The 21,341-nt window shown below is 35.6% G+C and overlaps 1 protein-coding gene across 1 annotated transcript in view; it reads left to right on the forward strand.

The window, feature by feature from the left end:
• Vegfc (vascular endothelial growth factor C) overlaps window positions 1-21,341 on the forward strand; it is a 114,757-nt gene that overhangs the window by 75,723 nt on the left and 17,693 nt on the right. Inside the window, exon 4 of the mRNA XM_032893403.1 lies at window positions 8,142-8,293. Coding sequence (XP_032749294.1) covers window positions 8,142-8,293 — 152 coding nt within the window. The remainder of the gene's footprint in view (window positions 1-8,141; window positions 8,294-21,341) is intronic.

Consider the following 21,341-nt stretch of genomic DNA (forward strand, 5'->3'; position numbering starts at 1 on the left):
AGTAAATGACTTCAGATCAGGAGTCGGGTTTGGAGTATGCAGATTTTGTGAGGCTGAAAGTATGAAAGATGCAGAAGCTAGAATGGTGTTGGACACAGAATTTTAGTGAAGTGGCTGGGCCTTCCGCTTTTACTTTGGGAGAAAGCATCATGGTAATAGTTGTACAATCAAATGAAGCTTATTTTGCTTATGAATAGCAAATGTGTTCACCAGAAAGAGAAAGGCAAAGGCCAAGGTAAAACCAGCATTCATTATTTGTCTCAGGCACTACTTCCTTTCATTTTGTAAAATCCCACCAAAAGGATATGTATTTTCTTGTTTAGGCGAAAAGGATAAATTTAACTTAAATTCTGTTAAATGAGTGGAACTTAGTGTTGTTTTGTAGTAGTAGTGACATGTGCATTCCGTCCAAACAGAATTTAGTATGTGGCCAAGGGAATTAGTATTTGGGTTAAGAGGTTGAGAGTACTGATCCTGTACAGGACCAGAGTTCAGTTCCCAGCCCTGAAATCTGATGGGTCACAAATGTCTGTAAATCCAGCTTCAGGGGATCGAACTGCTCTCTAGTCTCCACAGGCACCTACACTCCATGTACACACATAATCGCCCCTCCCTTACACACATACACATAATTAAAACTAAAGGTGTAAAATGAAACTAATACTCTCTGAGTTATTAAAAGTAGTGTAGGTGTGATGAACAAAACCCCTACAGGTTTATGGAAGTGCATTCAGGAAACTTTTCATCCCAAGTGTTTAAAGCATGAAACTCCCAAAGGCAGGAAGGAAATGTTCAGTTGTATGTCTCGTTTTACTAACACACTTTGTTAAATCTTCTACTTAGTAACTCTCTCCTATATTATAAAAAAATACCTTTCCCTTGTACACATGGGGATGTGTGAAGATATCTTTCCAATAAAAGTAAGTTTCTTATTGTGAAATGTCAGTGTAAGGTAAAAGGTAAAAGCTAAATTCCGAGACTTGTCATTTATAACTGTGGCTTAGAAGGACTTGTTTCAATTACCTAAGGTAAAAGGTGGGGGAGATAGGATCAAAGCTTTTGTTCTGTTAAAGTTTCAGACCCATATTTTAGCAACCAACTTCATCAGTCTGAGTATATAAACTTTAACAACACCAGCATTTCTAGCGTTATGCGCCAATTGTTGATTTTTAAAATGGAAACTTCATAGACATTTTTTTTTCTGGGTCTCTGTGAAGGGCAGGTTATCAGAATGCAGGAGGAAGCCAGTTTCTAGTTGTAAAGTAAAACCACATGGGCTGAGCATTCCAAACTGAAGTAATCAATACCAACTGCTTCAGCAGCCTGCCCCCTTGAGCGTCTACAAGCATATAGATTAAATGCCATTTTAGTTTCTCGAATGAACATGCCCTGAGTTTATTTTCCTATGTGAAGTTATATAATTCGGAGATCATACCAAAAGCTCAAGTGAATCTTGCACCAAGGAAGTTATTTGCTGATGAAAGTAGAGCCAGAAGAAAGGCAATGGCTTTGAAAATGCATGTGTTGACCAGAAGTTCCTTGGATGTTCAGATTTACCCCCAAATGTTATCGTAAAGATAATAACGAATGAATGGTTACTAGGACCGTAGGTCTCGCTAGGAGGCCTGGGGTTTGCTCACAAGAAATTGAGCCCCCCTTTGTATTTTAGTAGTCATTAGTACTAGTCCAGAGACGCCAGCCTAGCCTCCGTGAACTAATGTGGAACATTATTTAAAATGCTGCATTTCCCTCTAAAAAAGAAACAGCAATTTGTTTCTTTATGTTTATAGAAATCATATAAACATATGTATTGTCAAAATTAATTTTTGTATTTGAATACAATGTATCATTTTTTAACAACACAATATATGTGTGCCTTAGTATACAGAGGAATTTTATGGTATAAGTATGCAGTATTATTTGTATTGTAGTTAGAAATATTTCTTCCAGAGTGCTTCAGGGGTGTGAAAGATTAATTTATTACACTCATATATATTCATATATTTTATAAATAGAATATGATTTGTATTTTCTCTTTAACAAATTAATATTTGGCAAGTATGGTTGTTAGAAAACAGGTTCATCTTTATGTGGAGAAAGAGCTCTTGCCCAGGAAGAGTTAGCAGAGAGTTATGCAATAATAATATTTTTCCTGAAGAAAATAACTAGAAAACCTGTGGAAAAAAACACTTGCTTTTGGTCAACTAAAGATATTGATGATGTTAAGAATTATTGAGGACTCTGAAAACTCCTGACTGGAAATTTTTACCTATGTGTAATGCAATGTGAGTTTCATGCATCACAGTATATTAAATGAGTTCATAGCTACGCTTTTCATTCCAGATCCAATCTGAGTTGTATAGACTTTGAACAGCTGTGGGTGTGGCCAGATCACTAAGTTTAACTGCTTGCACCTCTTCTCATTTTTAGGAATTATTTCTTTTATACCTTCCTTCCAGCCAACCCCTCCCCCCATTTTTATGTTGTATGTGCTCAAAGCTAAGATAATTAGAAGAAAAGAGAATTCTATTTTAGACATGAAGATGTTTTAAAAGCCTCATTTTAGGAATGTATTTGTATCCCAAAATATCCCTGTTGAATTTGATAATAAACTGTACTCCAGGATATTCCCAATGAGGAAGTTCTGCACTCTCTCTTGACCAGCCTGTAATATGTATAGAAATGAGAATGTTGATCTGTAGCAGTTGCTATGCTATGTAAACACTATTGTTTCAAAGTGGACTTTATTAGAAGTCCATTCTTGTTGATGAGAATAGACCATTACATATTTTTATTAAAGAATGCCAGTAGATAACAACAGGAAACCTAAGGTCAGAAATATTTCTTGTGTCGCTTTATTTAGCACACTTTCACAGACTGTAAAAATCAGATGATTTTGAATTCTCAAGCTTTTAAAAAAAGCCTTCTTTATATGTATGCCATTTTAAATGTGTTTCAAGGCCAAAACAAAGCATATATAATATCAGAGTTCATAAATAATGCTTTACCACTTAAATAATAGGTTAAATATAAATTAATATTATGTGTTATTCTAGAAATACTTTCTTTATAGGATAAGACTGTTTTAGTAAATATCAGGCTGCAATTGATTGCAGTATTCAGTAGGTTGTGGTATCTCTTAGTACCAACTGTACTAAATTGTAGGCACACTAGATATGAACCACTATTTAATTCTGCACACCATGCCTGAATTTTGTACTTTGAATGTAAAGGAATAAAAAATAGTACTATGTACAGTTTAAAATACAAATTAGTCTGACAGCAGAGTAAGTACAGTATTAAAGCATAATACAATCCACTTACAATTACAAGGATCAATGTATTTATATAGGTCATGAATTTATAGACAGAGAATGGTAGTCAGTCGTATCGTAGACTCTATCAACAGAAGATTGTAGTCAACCATATTGTTCAGATTTTATTAAGTAGCCAGAGACAATTTCACATGAAGTTTCAATTTCACTGTGGTTACTAATTTCTTTAGAGCATTTTTAAAAGAAACTCTTTGGTACCTTAAAATTTCTAATGTAGTATCTATCTCTCACTGTCATGTGTTCTTCTATGTGTGCACAAGGACAAGTACATATGTGTGTGCATCAGTACATGCTCACATGTGTGTCACATTCACTCACACTGATAATATTAACCATGAGTTGCACACAAGCAAGTATCATTATTGGAGATTATCATCCTGGAATACAAGCAAGGATTTTATAGTGCTTATAGATAATCAAGAAATCATTATTGAAGATCTGAACAAGGAAAAAATGTTATTTAAGTAGAAATTTTTTTAAAAATCAAAAAACTAATAAAGATTTACATTAACCTTGGCTGCTGCTGCTCCTGCTGCTGCTGCTGCTGCTGCTGTAATAAGGGGGAGGAGGAGAGACAAGGGAGAATACAAACTCCCCAGTAGTCATCACCATCCTCAGCACCGTTTTACAAGTAATGGGATGGAGGCTGGCTTAGGATTGAAACAAGTCCTTCTAAGCCACAGTTATAAATGACAAGTCTCGGAATTTAGCTAATGCCTGTTATTCCTTAAGACCAAGCTCTTGGCTTTAGTTTCAAACTAAGAAATGACTAAGGATGAAAACAACCAACAATGTGAAGAATATCTCTATTTAACCTGAAAGCGGCATGTGTGTTTTTAAAAACATATTTCTAGATATTGTATTTTATAAGTGTGTATCATCTGATTTGGAACAAAAAGACCTATGTATGCATTCTAAGTAATATAGAGTTTAACATAGCTATTTAAAAACCACACATTAGCCTGCAAACAAAAAATTACAGTAATTTGAAATATTAGACATATTTCTATCGACATACACATACAGGGCAAAACAGAAAGCAATTGGAAACTAGAGAAGACCCTTGAGTATATAACAAGAGCTGGCATTGGTACAGTTAGCCTTTTGAGGTTGCTAGAAGATAAAGCTTAGTTGTTAGGAATACTTCTACTTTTCCTATTAATCGAACAATTCTCTGGATCTCTCACCTTTCGCCACTGACATATTCAAATACGGAGTGAAGAAAGCTTGAGATTGAAGGACATGCTTTAGATGGAAATATTGCTTTCAGTGTATTTGTGACTGTATGACACCATAATGCTGCTCAGCTTCCTCCTTGCCTCCTTAGCCACAGTGAAATGTGACAATGTTAATTGTGATTTTGTTTTCCTTGAGTTTAGTTAGCTCTAAAGATTTTTTTCTCTGAAGCACCAACTGTAGTTGTGGGGCTTTTAGAAGTCCTCCAGTTTCCATCAAACATAACTCTGTAAAGGGTTGGCTTTTAAGCCTCTTCACCTGCTAAATCATCCCTTTAATTATTTATTCATCCACGTCTCATTCTACCTTTGGAAGTTTACAGCCATGTTCACTTTTCTAGGAATGTGCTTTTTTAACACAGTTTAACTTTTCACCATCCAACCAAAACATTCTGAAAAGTCTTGCTACTAAATATGACCCATACTTTCATGACACTATGATAGTGAATATTATCTACTTGGTTGATAGAATGCTTCCATGATCACTGAGGCTGCTTGTTGTGGCCTTCTGGTCCCTCTTCCCTTTGGATAACAGAGTGGATAGAGCCAAGCATAGCAGTAACATCGTGGGTAGAGATGCTTCTGCCAAGACTCAAGGGCCAGGGTCACTTCAACCCTTTTCTGCCTTCTCTGTATCTGTTATCCTCAGTTATTCCTTGTCCATCACTGCTGGATTCTGTGCTACTTCATTTTGTAAGAGAATGCCAGTGCTTGCAATAGGAAGACTTCTATAACCACAAATGTCCCAGTTGCTTGCCACCTCTGAGTCTTTTTCCAGTTATACTAGGCTCTCATCCTGTACCACATTTCCATATGCTGTTCCTCTCTTACAGTAAGCTCCTGTCCAGCCACATCCCACAGAGATTGTGATCCCATTCTCTACGTAGTCCTTACCATACATGGTTACTAAGAGATTTTTACCCAACACTTAGCCAAAAGACCTCTTTTCAAGTTCTCTCCTGTGTCCCCCTTCCATTGCATAATTCCTTCTAGCCTTCCCAATTAAAAGTCTACCTTTTCACAAGATATTTACAGATGTATTTACATTATGTATGAATGACCCTGTCCTCTAGGTTTTTTTGTATTACATGCATTCTCTTTTCATTCTCAATGATCTCACTAAATCACATATCAATGTCCATGATTTTATTCACAACTTTGGTACTGACAATCCTTATATAGCTCTTGTCCAGTTCTAGAGACAAGCATTTAACTGTTCATTATATAAGCACTGTTAGACTTTATTTACTAATATATAGGTCTTGCTACCATTTACATTGTAAAATGTAAGATACAGTATATATGAAAGTAAAATCATGAATATAAAACTAAGAAGTAAAGCATAGTTCAGTGTTAGATCATGTGCAAGAGCCTAAACTGTATCCCCAATACCACAAAATTATAGAAATGATTTATAAATATATCAAAAGTCCTCCTGTTGTGCACAACTTACATGTCACCTACATTTCTTGCTATTATTATAGGTTTAGGCCATGCACTGAAATGTAAAAAAGGCGTAACATATGAAAACCTGCAAAATACTCTCATTAAAAAAAAGTCTATCTATAGATAAAGACGTCAGTCATTTCATTAAATGAGAAGTTCATGACAACAACATAAACAAATGTGTGTTCAAAGAAGAACTAAAATCACAATTATGACCATGTTGTAATCATATATTGTCTATGGAAAATATATAATATTCTAAAAGCACATACAGCCTTAAAAAATTATGCAAATACTAACATCTCTGTAGCAAACTATACATGTTCATATTCACATATAATGTGTTATATATAGTTTTCACAGCAAACCAGTTATTATATTATCTTTAGTTAGCTTATTATTAAAGTAAAATTTATAACTTAGTAAAGCTTAACCACTTTTCCAAACACAAACACATTTTAAATATGGGACCTAAGAAAAATATCCTATCTGGGTATAAGCTTCTATCCATCTTTTATGAACACATTATATTTTGCTAGAAAGTATTTGAATTGGTTAGTGTAGATGTAAGTACCATTCAAATAAAGAAAATGTGTATCATACAATAAAATTTATTTGGATAGGTACATTAAAACATAGAATTTCATATTAATGGTGTAGTGTGTATTATAAAATATGCACACATTTTATAATCAGGTTAAACACATATCTCCTCAAATATGTCTTACTTATTCATTCAAAACTATTGAAAATCCTCCTGGCTTATTGAGATATGCAGTACACGATCACTGTAAGTAGTCCTTTCATTGGGAAATAGCACCCCAAAACTAAGTACCACAGCCTAACTGCAGCGTGTCTGCCTCATTCCTCCCTAGTTTCTGGAAACCAACTTTTCTACTCTTAATTTCATTGACATCAGATATTTTATTTTCCACGTACTTATGAGATCTCACATTATCTGTATGTCTATGTCTGGCTTTTTTCACTTAACCCAATCTTCAGGTCCAGCTATGTTCTCTTTATACTGTGTATCCAACAAGTCCATCTATATTGACTGTATATCCACAACTATCAAGAGAATTTTAGCCCCTTACCCTTGTCAACAATTGTCCACTGATGGCCTGAACTTACATCTAGGGAAAGAGCAGTTGCACAGGTCTGAGGTATTTTGCCCATTGTAGCATTTCTCAGATTGCCACAACAATTCAGAATAACACAGGGTTCAACTGTCATTTCTCTACTATAAATACATCTTACAAACAAACCAATGAATGGGTAAGGCTTCACTTTTACCATTATATTTTAGTGATAAATTGGCTTATAAACCTTAGGAGTCGATATCCACTTTGTCTTTGTGTTCTGGGTAAAATATTGCCTTTCCCCCCTTGAGAACTAATGTTCTCCATAAACTAGAAGTGCAGTAGACCCCTTAGGTAAACTGCATCTTCAGACTCTCATTCAACAGCAAGTAAAATGGCTTACTTTTATAAAGTCTGTCAAGATTGCAGTAACACAGCTTTGTTTGTTAAAAGAATAGGTTGCTCGGTTTTTGTTTATTTTAAATGTTGTAAATTCTCAAGATCTGAGATGTGTGAAACCTTCAAGGAGAAATTTCATTTGGAACAAAAAGTCATTTCATAAGCCTAATTTATGTCTATGGACTCAGTTTACATAAAATAGAACTTAACTAAGGATCTGTAGGCTGTGCAGCCAGTAGCTTTGCTCATAAATCAGGAAGATATTTACTACAGATAATTTGAATCATACTTTAAATCCATGAACTTTAAGACCTTGCTACTGAGTAATCTGGGAGGGTTAAATAATTCTCTTTCCTTGAACACAGTGGTCTGTCACTGCTCTGTACCAAATCATTACTTGCTCATCAAACTTTTAATGATTCATAACTAGCGATGTGATATAAGCATCTGAACTATTTATTATTCTAATGGAAGATACTGTTGAGGAGCAAACCACTTGTCACTTTGTTATTACGAAAAGCATTAATGCCCTGCATATATTACACAGTGCTAAGTCATAGGAAGCTAATCCCACTCACTCTTTTGGACTCCAACAAAGTCCTTTGTAGCATCTATATAATACTGTTCTTCTTTTTGTCCCTTTGTAGTTGTTTGAAATTACAGTGCCTCTCTCTCAAGGCCCCAAACCAGTCACAATCAGTTTTGCCAATCACACTTCCTGCCGGTGCATGTCTAAACTGGATGTTTACAGACAAGTTCATTCAATTATTAGACGTTCTCTGCCAGCAACATTACCACAGTGAGTATGAATTAAGCCTATTTTTTCTACATCTCCTCCTAATATAAAATTATCTTCCAATAAACACAAGTTTATCGAAGGAAGCTTTTAAAAGACTGTTATATTTCTTCATGGAATACAAAACACAAGATACTATATAATAAAAGTTGAATTATACTGAGCTACCTGTTGCATAGTTGGGGTAGTTTGCAATATAAAAGGATGTTCTATAGAATGGTGCACAACCTGCCACTATTCATACAATTAATTAAGTAGTCACAATGATTTAACATCTATAAAATTGAATGTTCCCTTTCAAATGATTCTAAGCTTAAAAATTTAAACCTTAATGATTAAAGTATAAAACAAAAATTATCCATACATATTATGATGATATATAAGATATAGTTGAAATGTATCTCCCTATTTCTTATTTCAGCAGAATGTGACTATTGAATTCTTAATTACTTGAAATTTCTCTTGATGCTACTGAAATTAACATTCAAACTATCATTTAACATTCAAGTTGTTTTCGTGTCTTCATTTTAGCTTAGTAAAGAGTAGCATTTGAGTAAAGGGGGTGACAGAACATTAATTTGGACATTCTGAATAACTGAATTGGAATAATTGGAATCATTTTCATTGTCATTTGGGTCTTAGGAACTTTGAACCCAAAACAAAGATGCAGCTCAGCATTTTTAAAAATCATTTCTGGTACATATAATAGATACATAAAAGTGAATCAAGCATAATTCCAGTGCTTATTACAATAGCATATGTAGATGGATAGTATGAAGGACAGAAAATTAAGAAACCCCTTCACCTTAGGAGCTTTGGCCATAAAAGTTTCACTCATGGTGGGCCTCCCCTGGGGTCTCTTCACGCTGCTCAACTTAATCTGGCAGATAAGTGGCCTTCTTAAGGCATTTTACAGAACTCAATGATAGCTTAAATATTAACACAAATCTGTTCTCCTTGGCATGAAGAGGAAAAGGTCTCACAGATTTCTGTGAAGAAAACATGGTAATATAAAAAGGCAAAGTGAGCTTCTTAAATGAAGAGTAGGTCCTACGGGTTGGCTCATTCATGCAGCTTTCGGAGTGCTGTTCCTTTTCTAGACCCTATCTCCTTAGGCATAGCATCCATTCTGAGAATGTTAAGTATCATCTTTGCGTTTGTGCTTCTCCAAATTTCATCTGAAGATCTGATAATGGTCTTGGCTTCTAGTAATTTTTCTATACTTATCTTACACTTCCATATAATTGGATTAGCTATATGTCACTTCCAAAGATGATCTCAGTCCCTTCTATTTCTCTACTTTTCAAAGCACAGAGTTCTCCTATTCTTTTGAGACTTTGAAATTTGCAGGTCTGGCTAATTATTTCTTCCTTTATTCCCATCGTCATTTGGGAGAAGAAGGCAATACCTTTTCCAACTTACATATAATTATATAGAATTATATACACCGACTTCATTCTCTGTGTACGTCTGATTTAGTACATCAGTGTCAAGCCAGTCTCTTTCTCCTATTCCTGTAAGCCTTAAAAGACATCATTTGATTCATCCAAGAAGAGTGCTTATCAATTGCTTTAAGAATTGAGCACACATTTCTCAACATTCTTTCTCTGTGTCATCTTGTCATTAGTCTACATGTCTGTGTTTTACTAAGTCTAAATCCCTGGTCACAAGTTCATTTCCTGCTCTGAATCTTATTTCTATTATGACTTTAGCTCTAAGTTCTCTTTTCTGCCTTTTTAAGGCCAGATCCATTTCTTGACCTCAGATTAAGGTCCTTCCCCTGCATTTTCCTCATCAAACTACCACAGTCAAGAGTGTTTCTGTGTTAAGATGACTGTGTTTCTTTTTGCTGTGGACATTATGCCTTAGAGATGTAATTGTGTTATTATTATATGTACATCTAGTTTATTTATTTCATAAATTCTATGTTATATTAAATTATTAACTGATCATGTTTTCATATAACAGTATACTACAGGCAAATCAATGTACTTCAAAATATAAAGAGAAGGGTATAATCAAAGAAGGTAGAGGAAGAGACACACAGATAAGAACAAGTTATGGAGGCACAAGTATCTTAAAGCTAAGGTTGCTGAATTTACTGCTTTGTTAATTGGTTGATGCCTATAGTATCCATGAAGATGTAATGAAATTGAACAGTCTAGTGGCAATGAATGGGATGAGTTAATTAGATTTTAATCCATTAGTTCAATAGGACATTAAATAATGAAAAGAGTAGACTGTGATTTTCACATAGGAAGCACCAGCCTAGAGATCCTTTTTATAAAGGCATGAAACTAGAAAAGGAAGTTAATAGATAAATGATGTGAAAAGACTCAGAATAGTCAAAGCATCCTGAACTGTACATGATATATCAAAAACTGTCTGATAATTATAATTTAAAAATGATAATGACATTATGTCAGTCTTTGGAGTAGTGTCAAATTGAAAAGAAAGATAAGGGGTGGCAAAAAATAGAAAATTCTAGCTTAGGTGATAATTCATCTTTTATTTGTTTACTGAAATTGTTATGAAATGTGTTCAATGGCAATAAATTACATTTACTGGAATTTAAGGGGAGAGTTTCATTATTTGAAGATGGATATCTTTGCTTAGGAGAACAGCAGTTTCATGTGCCAGGCGATTTTTTGCTTAAGACTTGAAAACTCAGAATCTTTAGACCATCAATCTGTAATAGATCCTCAGTCCAACTGCTTAAAAAGCTCAAAAGTCATGACATTTTCTTTTCCCAGCTTTAATTGCCCAAATTCCCTTTAAGTTTGAAGATCATACATTGTTCCATCCTTGAAATATAAATAGAGGACCATGAAAATAATTTTTAACATTTATGAAAGAGTAGAAATATAGGATACTCCCATTAAATCAAAACATAATATTTTTAAAATGTTTTTTGGTTTTGTTTTTTATTATTTATTCACTTTACATCATGATTGCTGCCCCGACTCCTTCACACCATCCTTCCCTCCATCCCCATCTCCTCTGAGTGGAGGCTTCCCCCATATCTCCCCACCCTGGTACATGAAGTCTCTGCAGGACTAGAGTCATCCTCTCCCACTGACGCTAGACAAGGTAGCCCAGTGAGGGGAATGTATTCCACAGACAACATCGGGTTTAGGGACAAACCCAGCTCCAGTTGTTGGTGGACCCACAAGAAGACTGAGCTGCATACCTGCTACATATGGACCGGGAAATTAGATCCAGCCATTTATGTTCTGTGTTTGGTGGTTCAGTCTCTGAGTGTCCCCAAGGGTCCAGATTAGTTGATTCTGTTGGCCTTCTTATAGAGTTTCTATCTCCTTTAGGGCTTAAATCATTCCCTCAACCATCTGATCAGAAAGAATTTTTTCTCAGCATTCATAAATATGCATTCTAGGATGTTCTAGAAATATCCTCTTTGCAAATTTAAAAGCCCTATGAACACTGTCATTATTTTTGAAGCTGTAGTGTATCTATCTACTCATCATTTCTTCAATTCTCATAGAATATATGTTTCTATATACACATATATAAATATAGAATATATACATGTTTGTCTATATACTTATATATGTATATGTATTATATGTATGTATGTGTGTGTATTATATATTATCATGCTCAATTGAGGACCTGTTGGTTTAAATGAACTTACCAGTGAAAGTTAGTCAAGAGAATCATTGTTTGAATCCTGAAGCAATATTTTTTTCTAACAAGGTATTATGTAGTAGCTGGATGGTCTGTTTTATCCAAGATTGCATTTGATATCACTGCATTTTTGTGACTTGCTGGTTGACAAGGAGCAGGAACAACATAATGTAAATAGCACAATGTAAATAATAGTCTATCAGTTTACATGCCTCAGTGACACTGTGCATGTTATTTTCCCAGCAGAAAGGAAAATTAATGATAAATTCAAAAGACTAATAGTTTTTAAAGCATCGAACAGCAGCTTTCAGAGATTTGCTTCATTTCTTTAAGGTATTAAGGTACATAGAAAGTTTTCTGTACAGAAAAATGGTGAGACAAGTTTCAGCACAATCAAAACTGTTGACATATTTTTGTTCTCATAAAATAGACAATAAGTATTATTTCAACCTTGTTGACATACAATGCCATTCCTTTTGGAGGGAATGATACAAAGAAGAATTAAGGATATTATATTCAATAATTATAATAAACAAAATTCCATAGACTGCATTAGAGTTCTCCTTGTAGTACATTCTAGAGAATTTGGCCAGTGAATAATGTCATGTACCCACCATTATACTACCACATAGAAGAATTTCATTTCTCTTGAAATTCCATGTTATGCCTCCTCATTTCCCTTCCCTTGTACTCCTGACACTAATGAGTTATTTTGAGGTCACATCAACCTTCTATTACCCTTTAGTGACTTTTCGTGTTGCCACTTGGTTTGGGTTTCGCTTTCTGCTGGTGAAGTATTGTAACAAGGTTATAATACCAGAGTCTTTCTGAAGCACATTCTTAATGAATTTCTGATTATTCAACTTTATTTTTTCTCTGACTTAATTCAATTATTTTGAAATAATTGTGGATATAAAATCTGACAGTGATAAAATAATTTTTATTGTTGTATCCTATTAAAAGTTCTGTAAACCCTCTAAAAACAAATGAATCACAGGCCTTAATACCTTTCTGCACACTTAACTCACCCAGGTTCCTCCTCTCATAACCTTAAAGTTCAAAACTCAAGCACTGTGTGGTCAGTTAACTAGTTAATGGCTATATAGCCCGACGACTTCATACCAAATATTGGACAACATTTTATGGCATGCTAATGCTTTATAACAGTTGTTTGGAATTATATAAGAAGAAAAATATATGATATTGCCAATTTATTTTTAAATGAATGAACATAATTTCTTATTCTTTCAAATATTCCTTCACAAATTTATTGAAAGCACAGACTTTCCATCCATTACACTTATATATCCTTCTTTTTCTTCAACAACTGAACAAACCCTGGCTCTAACCTCTCTCCTTCCTGTTTGAAGACCAACAGGACATGGGCAAACAACAACACAAACACACAAGGCTAGAAACATATGCAAATCAACAAAATTAATACAAATAAGCATATGCACATTATTTAGATATACGTATATTAAATATAGTCCCTTATATTTTAAACATCAGAGTCTTAAGATGCATTATTTCTTACTACGTCTGATGAGGAAAGTTACATTATAACATTGAATACAAGGGCACTTTGCTTACATGTGGTGTGTGTGTGAGAGTGTATGTGTATAAGAACTGAACACATAGTCTCTCATACAGTAACAAACACTCTACCACTCAGCTATGAATAGCTGAAACCTCTGAAAGTTTTCAGAGTGAAAGGTTTTATTACTTTTTATAGATTGGAAAGCACTATAGGAAAGCTATAACTGAATAAATATCTATATAAACTTAAAAGTGTATTCTGGTGACATGAAGAATGATGTCAAGATAAGAAATTATTGAAAAAGTATGTGGAACAAAACTAATGGAGGATTTTAGCAGAGCTCTGCAGCCTTTACATCACCAAAATACTGCAGTCCTTCCAGTTGCTATTCAGACCACAACCTTTTAAGAAATGTCAGGGTCTATATTCTTCCATAATATAGTTTTACAGAGTTGAAGTATAGATGCCGTCAACAGTAGACATTTAAGAAATCAGATATGTGTCTTGATACTTATCAAAGTTATTCATGTAGCTACATTCCCTTTATTTACTTTTTTGGCTCATCTAGAATTGGGGCTAGTGTTTTGCACATATCAAAACATCATTTTGTAACTAAAGATTAAACTTTGTCAATTATACTTTAAAAGCCTGCAAAGAAATTGAGATTAATTTATAAAGTAAATCTAGTACAAAGATTATAGTTCTTTGAAAGAATCATAGCATGTCAGTTCATTTCTGTCAAATGCCACTTAGGAGTGGTGTATTTTATATCATTTGGTGCGTTTTTGAGGATTCAAGGGATATCATATTTTATCATATAAAATTCCAGTGCCAAAATACAGAGAATATGAGTCACAAGTGTAGAATACATGAGAAAGCATGTCATAATACTTAAAGTACAAGAGCTAGGAATTACAACCCAACACTTAGAATTTGCTATACCCAGAATGCATATATCTTTCTAAATGTTCACACATGAAAATGGACTAATGAAATTGACTTTATCATTGAATACATCAGTTTCCCACATTGAGAAAAGCATAGATGCTTAAACTCATGACTTCTGATTTCAAACAACAAAACCAATGACTAGCAATCTGCCTAGTGAAGTTTTCAAATAATGAAATAATTCTTATAAAGGTAACTTTTATCTTTCATAAAAATTCCAAGTTCTATTTGGAGGAAAACATGAGAAAGTTTATTTGCTTACATGGATCAACATTAAGAATTATTCGTCGCCTTGCAGAAAACATGTTTCAAATAATGTTCTTAACAAATATAATATGTGAAATGTCTTATTTATAAAAATCTCTTTATATGCACATTAATCATTACTTTTGAATATCATTTTCAAAAGCTTGAAAAAGTTTGATTTAAAGCACAAAGGTAATGAGTATATTGTGTTAAACCTTCAATCTAATATGACAGCACTTCCTTTCATTTTAATATATTTGAAAATGTTGATTCCCATCCATTATTTTTGGAATGATTGTCTGTAAAACCTAAGATTATGCTTCTTACATTTAAGGGGGCATCATTGAAACATTACAAAATTAAATTTATTTGAATATTGATTTCTATTTTTTCCTTGATTTTTTAATTTTTTTTATATTTATTAACTTGAGTATTTCTAATTTACATTTCAATTGTTATTCCCCTTCCCGATTTCCAGGCCAACATCCCCCTAATCCCTCTCACTCACATTCTATATGGGTGTTCCCTTCCCGATTCTCCCCCCATTACTGCCCTCCCACCAACAATCACGTTCACTTGGGGTTCATTCTTGGCAGGACCAAGGGCTTCCCCTTCCACTGGTGCTCTTAATAGGCTATTCATTGTTACCTATGCAGTTGGAGCCCAGGGTCAGTCCATGTATAGTCTCTGGGTAATCCCTGGAAGCTCTGGTTGGTTGGCATTGTTGTTCATATGGGGTCTCGAGCCCCTTCAAGCTCTTTCAGTCCTTTCTCTGATTCCTTCAATGGGGGTCCGGTTCTCAGTTCAGTGGTTTGCATCTGGCATTCGCATATGTATTTGCTGTATTCTGGCTGTGTCTCTCAGGAGAGATCTACATCCAGTTCCTGTCAGCCTGCAATTCTTTGCTTCATACATCTTATCTAGTTTGATGGTTATATATGTATGGGCCACATATGGGGCAGGCTCTGAATGGGTGTTCCTTCTGCCTCCGTTCTAAACGTTGCCTCCCTATTCCCTGCCAAGGGTATTCTTGTTCCCCTTTTAAAGAAGGAGTGAAGCATTTGCATTTTGGTCATCCTTCTTGAGTTTCATGTGTTTGTGCATCTAGGGTAATTCAAGCATTTGGGCTAATAGCCACTTATCAATGAGTGCATACCATGTGTGTTTTTCTGTGATTGGGTTACCTAACTCAGGATGATATTTTCCAGTTCGATCCATTTGCCTATGAATTTCATAAAGTCAATGATTTTGATAGCTGAGTACTATTCCATTGTGTAGATGTACCACAATTTCTGTATCCATTCCTCTGTTGAAGGGCATCTGGATTCTTTCCAGCTTCTGGTTATTATAAATAAGGCTGCTATGAACATAGTGGAGCGTGTGTCTTTGTTCTATGTTGGGGCATCTTTTGGGTATATGCCCAAGAGAGGTGTAGCTGGGTCCTCAGGTATTTCAATGTTCAATTTTCTGAGGAACCTCCAGACTGATTTCCAGAATGGTTGTGCCACTCTAAAATCCCACCAACAATGGAGGAGTGTTCCTCTTTCTCCACATCCTCGCTAGCATTTGCTGTCACCTGAGTTTTTGATCTTAGCCATTCTCACTGGTGTGAGGTGAAATCTCAGGATTGTTTTGATTTTCATTTCCCTTATGACTAAAGATGTTGAACATTTCTTTAAGTATTTCTCAGCCATTCGGCATTCCTCAGGTGTGAATTCTTTGTTTAGTTCTGAACCCCATTTATAACAGGGTTATTTGTCTCCCTGCAGTCTAACTTCTTGAGTTCTTTGTATATTTTGGATGTAAGCCCTCTATCTGTTGTAGGATTGGTAAAGATCTTTTCTCAATCTGTTGGTTGCCATTTTGTCCTAACAACACTGTCCTCTGCCTTACAGGAGCTTTGCAGTTTTATGAGATCCCATTTATCAATTTTTGATCTTAGAGTATAAGCCATTGGTGTTTTGTTCAGTAAATTTTCTCCAGTGCCTATGTGTTCGAGATGATTCTCCATTTTTCTTCTATTAGTTTGAGTGTATCTGGTTTGATGTGGAGGTCCTTGATCCACTTGGACTTAAGCTTTGTACAGGGTGATAAGCATGGATCAATCGATCTGCATTCTTCTACATGCTGACCTCCAGTTGAAACAGCACCATTTGCTGAAAATGCTATCTTTTTTCCATTGGATGGTTTTGGCTCCTTGGTCAAAAATCAAGTGACCATAGTTGTGTGGGTTCATTTCTGGGTCTTCAATTCTATTCCACTGGTCTATCTGTCTGTGTCTGTACCAATACCATGCAGTTTTTATCAATATTGCTCTGTAATACTGCTTGAGTTCAGGGATACTGATTCCCCCAGAAGTCCTTTTATTGTTGAGGATAGTTTTAGCTATCCTGGGTTTTTTGTTATTCCAGATGCATTTGCAAATTGTTCTGTATAACTCTCTGAAGAATTGGGTTGGTATTTTGATGGGGATTGCATTGAATCTGTAGATCGCTTTTGGTAAAATGGCCATTTTTACTATGTTAATCCTGCCAATCCATGAGCATGGGAGATCTTTCCATCTTCTGAGGTCTTCTTCAATTTCTTTCTTCAGAGGCTTGAAGTTCTTATCATACAGATCTTTTACTTGCTTGGTATTTTATATTATTTTATTATTATATTTTATATTATTTCAGACTATTATGAAGGGTGTCATTTCCCTAATTTCTTTCTCGCCTTGTTTCTCTTTTGTACAGAGGAAGGCTACTGATTTATTTGAGTTAATTTTATACCCAGCCACTTTGCTGAAGTTGTTTATCAGCTTTAGTAGTTGGAACTTTTGGGATCCCTTAAATATACTATCATATCATCTGCAAATAGTGATATTTTGACTTCGTCCTTTCCAATCTGTATCCACTTGATCTCCTTTTGTTGTCTGATTGCTCTGGCTAGAACTTCAAGAACTATATTGAATAAGTAGGGAGGGAGTGGGCAGCCTTGTCTAGTCCCTGATTTTAGTGGGATTGCTTCAAGTTTCTCTCCATTTAGTTTAATGTTAGCAACTGGTTTGATGTACATGGCTTTTACTATGTTTAGGTATGGGCCTTGAATTCCTATTCTTTCCAGGACTTTTATCATGAAGGGGTGTTGAATTTTGTCAAATGCTTTCTCAGCATCTAATGAAATGATCATGTGGTTTTGTTCTTTCAGTTTGTTTATGTAATGGATTACATTGATGGTTTTCCATATATTAAACCATCCCTGCATGCCTGGGATTAAGCCTATTTGATCATGAAGGATGATTGTTTTGATGTGCTCTCGGAATCGGTTTGCCAGAATTTTATGGAATATTTTTGCGTCGATATTCATAGGGGAAATTGTTCTGGAGTTCTCTTTCTTTGTTGGGTCTTTGTGTGGTTTAGGTATAAGAGTAATTGTGGCTTCATAGAAGGAATTTGGTAGCGCTCCATTTGTTTCAATTTTGTGGAATAGTTTGGATAATTTTGGAATGAGGGCTTCTATGAATATCTGATCGAATTCTGCACCTGGGCTCTTTTTGGTTGGGAGACTTTAATGACTGCTTCTATTCGTTAGGAGTTATGGGTTGTTTAAATGGTTTATCTGTTTCTGAATTAACTTCAGTACCTGGTATCTGTCTAGGAAATTGTCCATTTCCTGCAGATTTTCAAGTTGTGTTGCATATAGGCTTTTGTAGTAGGATCTGATGATATTTTGAATTTCCTCTGATTCTGTAGTTATGTCTCCCTCTTCATTTCTGATTTTGTTAATTTGGACACAATCTCTGTGTCCTCTCTTTAGTCTGGCTAAGGGTTTATCTATCTTGTTGATTTTCTCAAAGAACCAACTTTTGGTTCTGTTGATTGGTATAGTCCTTTTTGTTTCTACTTGGTTGATTTCAGCTCTGAGTTTGATTATTTCCTGCCTTCTACTCTTCCTGGGTGTATTTGCTTCTTTTTGTTCTAGAGCTTTTAGGTGTGCTGTCAAGCTGCTGACATATGCTCTCTCCTGTTCTGCAGGCACTCAGCTATGTGTTCTTCTCTTAGCACAGCTCTCATTGTTTCCCATAAGTTTGGGTATGTTGTACCTTTATTTTCATTAAATTTAAGAAGTCTTTAATTTCTTTCTTTATCTTTTCTTTGACCTGGTTATCATTGAGTAGAGCATTGTTCAACTTCCACGTATATTTGCGCATTCTTCCCTTATTGTTATTGAAGTCCAGCTTTAGCCCGTGGTGGTCCGATAGGACGAATGTGATTATTTCTATCTTTCTGTATCTGTTGAGGCCTGTTTTATGACCAATTATTATGGTCAATTTTGGAGAAAGTATCATGAGGTGGTGAGAAGAAGGTATATCCTTTTGCTTTAGGATAGAATGTTCTATAAATATCTGTTAAGTCCATTTGGTTCATGACTTCTCTTAATCTGTCTATATTTCTGTTTAATTCCTGTTTCCATGATCTGTCCATTGATGAGAGTAGGGTGTTGAAAACTCCTACTATTATTGTGTGAGGTGCAATGTGTGCTTTGAGCTTTAGTAAGGTTTCTTTTATGTATGTGGGTGCCCTTGTATTTGGAGCATAGATATTTAGGATTGAGAGTTCATCTTGGTGGATTTTTCCTTTGATGAATATGAAGTGTCCTTCCTTATTTTTTTTGATGACTTTTAGTTGAAAATTGATTTTATTCGATATTAGAATGGCTACTCCAGCTTGCTTCTTCAGACCATTTGCTTGGAAAGTTGTTTTCCAGCCTTTCACTCTGAGGTAGTGTCTGTCTTTGTCTCTGAGGTGTGTTTCTTGTAGGCAGCTGAATGCAGAGTCCTCATTGCGTATCCGGTTTGTTAATCTATATCTTTTTATTCGGGAGTTGAGACCATTGATGTTGAGAGATATTAAGGAATAATGATTATTGCTTCCTGTTATATTCATATTTGGATGTGAGATTCTGTTTGTGTGCTTTTCTTCTCTTTGTTTTGTTGCCAAGACGATTAGTTTCTTGCTTTTTCTAGGGTGTAACTTGCCTCCTTATGTTGGGCTTTACCATTTATTATCCTTTGTAGTGCTGGATTTGTAGAAAGATATTGTGTAAATTTAGTTTTGTCATGGAATATCTTGGTTTCTCCATCTATGTTAATTGAGAGTTTTGCAGGATACAGTAACCTGGGCTGGCATTTGTGTTCTCTTAGGGTCTGTATGGCATCTGTCCAGGATCTTCTGGCTTTCACAGTCTCTGGTGAGTAGTCTGGTGTGATTCTGGTAGGTCTGCCTTTATATGTTACTTGACCTTTTTCCTTTACTGCTTTTAATATTCTTTCTTTATTTTGTGCATTTGCTGTTCTGACTATTATGTGATGGGAGGAGTTTTTTTTCTGGTCCAATCTATTTGGAGTTCTGTAGGCTTCTTGTATGTTAATGGGCATCTTTTTCTTTAGGTTAGGGAAGTTTTCTTCTATTATTTTGTTGAAGATACTTACTGGTCCTTTGAGCTGGGAGTCTTTGCTCTCTTCTATACCTATTATCCATAGGTTTGACCTTCTCATTGTGTCCTGGATTTCCTTTATGTTTTGGACTAGTAGCTTTTTTTCTGTTTTACTTTATCTTTGTCAGTTGTGTCTATGATTTCTATGGAATCTTCTGCTCCTGAGATTCTCTCTTCTATCTCTTGTATTCTGTTGGTGATGATTGTATCTATGGCTCCTCGTCTCTTCCTTTGGTTTTCTCTATCCAGGATTGTTTCCCTGTGTCCTTTCTTTATTGCCTCTATTTCCATTTTTAATTCCTTCACCTATTTGTTTGTGTTTTCCTGGAATTCTTTCAGGGATTTTTGTGATTCCTCTCTATAGACTTCTCTTGTTTATTTATGTTTTCCTGTGTTTCTATAAGGGAGTACCTCATGTCTTTCTTAAGTCCTCCAGCATCATGATCAAATATGATTTTAAATCTAGATCTTGCTTTTCTGGTGTGTTTGGATATTCAGTGTCGCTTTGGTGGGAGAATTGGGCTCCGATGATGCCACGTAGTCTTGGTTTCTGTTGCTTGGGTTCCTATGCTTGCCTCTCGCCATCAGGTTGTCTCTGGTGTTATCTTGTTCTGCTATTTTTGACAGTGGCTAGACGGTCCTATAGGCCTGTGTGTCAGGAGTGCTGTAGACCTGTTTTCCTGTTTTCTTTCAGCCAGTTATGGGAACAGTGTTCTGCTTTCTGGCGTGTTTTCTTTCCTGTCTACAGCTGTTCCTGTGGACCTGTGTCCTGAGTTCACCAGGCATGTTGCTTGGAGCAGAAATGTTGATTTTACCTGTGGTCCCATGGCTCAAGTTTCTTGTGGCGGGCTGCTTTTGAGATCTTAGTGAGGGCGGCAACCAGGAGTGCCTGCGCCGCCTTTTCCGAGAGCCCCCGTGCACCGAAGTCCCAGATGGAGTTAGGTGTTTTCCTCTGGAGTCAGATGTGGGCAGAGTGTAGTCTCTTCTGGCTTCCCAGACATATCTGCCCTTCTGAAGGTTTAGCTCTCCCTCACACGGGATTTGGTTGCAGAGAACTGTTAACTGATTCCCTTCAGGTCTGGGCAGTGTCTGTACTGAGGGGGACCTGTCACTCCAGTGCCCCTATTTTCTGGTTCCCAGAGGCTGTATACAGTTTCCTCTTGGGCTAGGGATGTGGGCAGGGGTGGGCAGTAT

The sequence above is a fragment of the Rattus rattus genome, chromosome 2 (genome assembly GCF_011064425.1).
Source record: "Rattus rattus isolate New Zealand chromosome 2, Rrattus_CSIRO_v1, whole genome shotgun sequence".
NCBI lineage: Eukaryota > Metazoa > Chordata > Mammalia > Rodentia > Muridae > Rattus > Rattus rattus.